This window comes from Eimeria tenella, genomic scaffold (genome assembly GCF_000499545.2).
Source record: "Eimeria tenella Houghton genomic scaffold, Eth_scaff755, whole genome shotgun sequence".
In the NCBI taxonomy this organism is placed as follows: domain Eukaryota; phylum Apicomplexa; class Conoidasida; order Eucoccidiorida; family Eimeriidae; genus Eimeria; species Eimeria tenella.
Window position 1 is genome coordinate 1 of NW_013545872.1, and position 5038 is coordinate 5038.

At 57.4% G+C, this 5038-nt stretch overlaps 2 protein-coding genes across 2 annotated transcripts; one reads left to right on the forward strand and one right to left on the reverse strand.

Moving 5' to 3' along the window:
• Window positions 1-801: 801 nt before the first annotated feature.
• On the reverse strand, window positions 802-2253 carry ETH_00000505 (uncharacterized protein; the record flags this gene model as incomplete). Its single annotated transcript, XM_013380609.1, has 1 exon — window positions 802-2253. The coding sequence occupies one exon, from the start codon at window positions 2251-2253 to the stop codon at window positions 802-804; it is 1452 nt and encodes a 483-aa protein (XP_013236063.1).
• Window positions 2254-3533: 1280 nt separating this feature from the next.
• Window positions 3534-4691, forward strand: ETH_00000510 (uncharacterized protein; the record flags this gene model as incomplete). The annotated part of the gene is made up of 1 exon (XM_013380610.1): window positions 3534-4691. One exon carries the CDS (start codon window positions 3534-3536, stop codon window positions 4689-4691), a length of 1158 nt encoding a protein of 385 aa, XP_013236064.1.
• Window positions 4692-5038: the final 347 nt, after the last annotated feature.

Below are 5038 nucleotides of genomic sequence, written 5' to 3' on the forward strand. Positions count from 1 at the left end.
GCATCTGCGGAACAAGGCTGGGTTCAAGTACCTGCACAGCTTCACTGCAGGTGTTCCCGCTTCTGCTGCTGCTGCTGCTGCGGCGGCAGCTGCTGCCGCAGTAGCAGCAGCAGCAGCTGCTGCTGCTGCGGGGCGCTGCTGCTGAGAACCTGCTGCAGTAGCCCCTCCTGCCCTTGAAAGCCAGTGCCTGCAGCAGACAGCAGCCCCACCATCTTTGCTACTGAGACAGCAGCAGCCGCGCTGCTGCTGCTTTCGCTTCAGCTGCTGTCTGCTGCTGCTGCAGCAAAGTCAACGCAGCTACCGCTGCTGCTCCTGGCGTTTTTGCTTCTGCTGCAGTGCCTGCTGCCCTCAACAGCAGCCAAGCGCTGCTGATGCCGCAGTTGCTGAGTCCTTTTGCTCGAGCAGCAGCAGCTGCTGCTGCAGTAATGGCAGCAGCCGCGGCTGCCGAAGTGGCGGCAGCAGCAGCAGCAGCAGCAGCAGCAGCAGCAGCAGTCCTTCGAGGCAGCTAGCTAGCTAGACAGCAGCGCATGCGCCTCATGTAGCTTAAGGCGACTGACTTAAAATGAAAAAGCATTTCACTGTTATTCAGGTGTACGTACACCCCAGCTGCATGCAACTCGCAGCAGCAGCCTCTTAGTTTAGGCCGCGCTGCTGCTGCTGCTGCTGCTGCTGCTACAGTTGTTCGTGGGCATCGCAGCTAAGGCGCGTTCTGCAGCAGCTTCGCAAGATTGTTGCTATGGCAGCAAGTGCCGCAGCAGCAGAGCAGCTGCTGAGGCTTTCCTAGGCCGCAGCAGCAGCAGCTTAGAGCTGCAGCAGCAAAAGCAGCCAAGAGCTGCTGTAGGGCAGCCAGCGCACGCAATCTGTTGCCCAGGCCTTTTCTTCAGCAGCAAATTTCAAGTGCCGCTGCTGCTGCTGCTGCTGCTGCCTGCGGCGTTCAGCGAACTCCTTGTTGACCCTCTCAAGCTGTTTCTGTGTTGCTTCTTGCTGCTGCTGCAGCAGCTGCAGCTGTTTTTCCAGCTGCTGCTGCTGCTGCTGCAGCTCTGCGTACTGCGGACTCTGCCCTCTTTTGCGGCGCCGAAGGAGCAGCAGCTGGTGCTTAACGTGCTGCAGTGTCAGCTGCAGCTGCTGCTGCTGCTGCTCGTGCTGCTGCTGCTCCTGCTCCGCGAGCTGCAGCTGCCGCTTTGCTGCCCACAGCCTTTTTGCTGTAGCAGCTGTTGCAGCTGCAGCTGCAGCATCAGCTATCCCGAGTTCCATCATTTGCTCAGCATTAGCAATGCAGGGGTGTCCGTACACTTGCTGCTGCTGCTGCCGCTGCTGCTGCTGCTGCGGCAGGCGCAGCCCCTGGCGGGCATTTGCAGCAGGCAGCAGGCCCTGCTGCCGCTGCTGCTGCTCCCGCTGCTGCCGCTCCTCCCTAACAGCGGCAGCAAACTTTTCGCGGAGTTCAACCTCTTTGTCAATGGCCGTCTTCAGGGCGTCCTCGAGCTCCTTGCTGCTACTGCTGCTGCTGCTGCTGCTGCTGCTTGCTGGGACCCTGCTGTAGACGAAGCTTGCTTGCTGCTTGAGGAAAGTCCCGAGCTGCAGCTGCTGCTGCTTCCGCTCTGCTGCAGCAAATCGTGCTGGGGCCCCTAGCGCAGCTAGCTGCAGCAAGAAGAGTCTTTTGGTGCAGTTTGTGTCGCAGTGCTTTTTAGAATTTGCTGCAGCAGCAGCAGCAGCAGTAAGAAACTCCGTAAACTGCCGCCTAGGAGCACTGCTTTGGCCCCACAAGGGAGCAATCCATTTCTCTTTTGCTGCATATGCCTGCTGCAGCTGCTGCAGCAGCAGCCGCTGCTGCTGCTTCACGCAAGGGCGCCGAAAAGAGGGGTCCAGCAGCAGCAAGTATAAAGCAGCAAGCAGCAGCACAACTGCAACATACAGCGACAGCAGCAGCACCACCCGCAGCTCCGGTACTTCGCGCTGCTGCTGCTGCAGCCAGAGCCACACCTGCTGCCGCCGCAGCAGCAGCCAAACCTGCATGCGGCGGTATCGCAGCAGCAGCAGCAGCTGCTGCTTCCGCAGCCAGCGCCGCAGCACCGCCCGACACCTCCGTGTGCTCCATTGCTGCTGCTGCTGCAGCAGCGGTGATGCTGACTCATCTGCTGCTGCTGCTGCTGCTGCAGCGCCGCCTGGCGAGCGAGAAGCCCCGACTCTCCGCTGCAGCCTGCTGCTGCGAGAGTGGGTCGCAGCAGCAGCAGCTGCTGCTGCTGGACCCTCCATATCTACTTTTCTTGGGGCTAAAAGACTCGTTGCTGCTGCTGCTGCTGCAGCAGGAGTAGCAGCTGCTGGTGCTATAATTGCCTCTCTGCGGCGTTTGTCTTGATATAATAGTGAGTCAGAACTTTGTGCCTTCTGCTGCACTCGCTGGTCTTCGTCTCACCTCTATTTATTTATTTATTTATTCAATTATTTATTTATTTATTTATTTATTCGGTATTTATTTGGTTTCCCTCCGCCATCTCTGCTCCCGTTTGGGCTGCTGCTGCGGTTCTGTGTCTGCTTTCCTGCGCTGCTACTTGCGTCGGTTTGCTGCTCTCTCTCTTTGTGTTGGCTCTATCAGCAAATAAATACATAAATAATGATTAGATAATTAAATAAATGAAAAAATAAAAGAATTAGTCAATAATTTGGGCAATCAAGTGGTTTGGTCACTGGGCTAAAACGCCGACGCAGGCGGGAAAATTGAACTAATAAAAAAAAAAAGAAAATAAAAGTAAAGAAAATATTAAATTCGAAAAGTAAACATCAGCAGCTCCAAAGAGAGGGACAATAGTGCACCAATCGACACGTTTCACGCCCGCCCCAAACCCTAAACCCTAAACCCTAAATCCTAAACCCTAAACCCTAAGACCTGGGCCTTGAGAGCTAGACCCTGATATAGCCAGTCTTCGAATCTACTTCAAGGGTTTTGCTCCAGCAAATTGACGGCGGAAACTAATTAGCCTAAACCCTAAACCCTAAACGCTAAACCCTAAACCCTAAGCGCCGCCGCCTCAACCGCGTGGGCCTAGGGGCCCCGCCCGCCACAAACTAGGGCTTAGTGTTTAGGGTTTCGGCTTTAGGGTTTAAAGCTTAGTATTTGGTGTTTCGAGTTTGATGTTTAGGGTTTAGGGTTTAGGGTTTAGGGTTTAGGGTTAAGGACTTGGCCTTGAAACTGGACTGCCGTTTTCACGTGCTGTAAGCACACCAGCAGCAGCGGCAGCAGCGGCAACTGCAGCAGCGAAACCTGCAGCAGCAGCACAACCTGCAGCAGCAGCACAACCAGCAGCAGCAGCACAAGCAGCTTCTCATGTGTTGCCCCGCTGCAAGGCATGTAAACTGCAGCAGCAGCAGCAGCAGCAGAGGGCTGCGGCTCAACTCGAAATGTCTCAGCAGCAAGAGCTGCTGCCGTGAGAGAAGCAGCAGCAGCAGCAACTGCAGCTGCAGCAGCAGCAGCAGCTGCTGCTGCTGCCAGTGGTTAGCAAGAAGCAGCAGCTGCTCGTCCCAGCGGCCGCTGCCCTATGAATCGACGCACCAACCGCCTCTGCTGCTGCTGCTGCTGCTGCTGCATTTCTCCCCCGCAGCAAAATGAGTTGCCTGCTGCTGTGAGCAGCTACAGAAGGAGCAGCAGATGCAGCCGCCGCGCTGCAAGCAGTCTGCTGCTGCTGCTGCTGCTGCTGCTGAGTCCGCCTGCAGTGCAGGGGTTCCGCAGAGGTGTATGTACACCTCAGTTACAAGCAGCAGCAGCCACTTCATCGCTTTCAACTCACTTTGAGCAGCAGCAGCAGCAGCTGCTGCTGCTGCTGCAGCAGCAGCTGCCGCTGCAGCGCCACCGTGAGGGGATCGCGACCAAATGTGGGGCAGCAGCAGCAGCGGCTGCTGCTGTAGCTGCTGCTGACTCAGCAACTACAGCACGCGACCACAGCAGCAGCAGCATCAGCAGCAGCAGCAGCGTCTGCAGCAGCAGCAGCAGCAGCAGACGTTTTGCGCCTCAAGGGCTTATCAGAAGCTTCGCAGCGTCGGCGTTGCAGCCCGAGGACTTTTGGACAGACCAAAAGCAGCAGCAGCAGCAGCAACAGCAGCAGCAACAACAGCAGCAGCAAGAGCAAGAGCAGCAGCAGCAGCAGCTGCTGCACCTGGAAGGCGACGACGGCTTCGTCTCCGTCAGGTCAGAAGAATCTCCAGCGCATTTCTGGAGTTCTTATGAGGATGAGCTGCAGCAGCAGCAGCAGCAGCAGCAACAGCAGCAGCAGCAGAAACAGTACAGAGGCTCCTGGAGGCAGAACCAGCACCTGTCCCGGTCGCTCTACGCCAAGCAGCAGCAGCAGCAGCAGCAGCAGCAGCAGCGGCGGCGCCAGCGACAGCAGCAGCAGCTGCAGCTGCAAGGCGAAGGGGATGCAAACAGCTCAGATGCATTGGCAGCAATATCGCGCTGCGGGACGCTTGACGATTTGCTGCAGCTGCTGCACCGTCTTGCTGCTGAGAAGCCGCTGCAGCAGCAGCGAGCGCCGGTGCTGCTGCGAGCGCTGCAGCAGCTTGCTGCTCTTGCTGCTGCTGCAGACAGCAGCAGCAAAGGCAAAGCTAAAGCCCCCAAGGGCCATTCCCACGTAGCCCGCTTCCCTATTGTCAAGGTAAGGGATCCTGCAGCAGCAGCAGCAAAGCAGCAGCAGCAGCAGTAATCACAGCAGCACTGTCCTTGGGGCAACGGCAGCACGAAAAGAAAGGGCAGTGCAGATCTCTGCTTCTCCCTGATCTTACGTATCCTGCTAAATGAACTTGCTGCTGCTGCTGTTGCTGCTGCTGTTGTTGCTGCTGCTGTTGCTGCTGCTGCTGCAGGACTTGCTGTTGGCCCTGGAGCAGCAGGGAGCGTCGCTGAAGCCTTTTGCTGCTGTTGGGGCCCTCAGGAGTTTAAGCCAGCTGCGTTTGCTGCCGCAGCAGCCGTTGCTGCAGGCGTTTGTGTCTCGCTTGGTGGCTGCGAGCAGCAGCAGCAGCAGCAACAGCAACAGCAGCAGCAACAGCAGCAGCA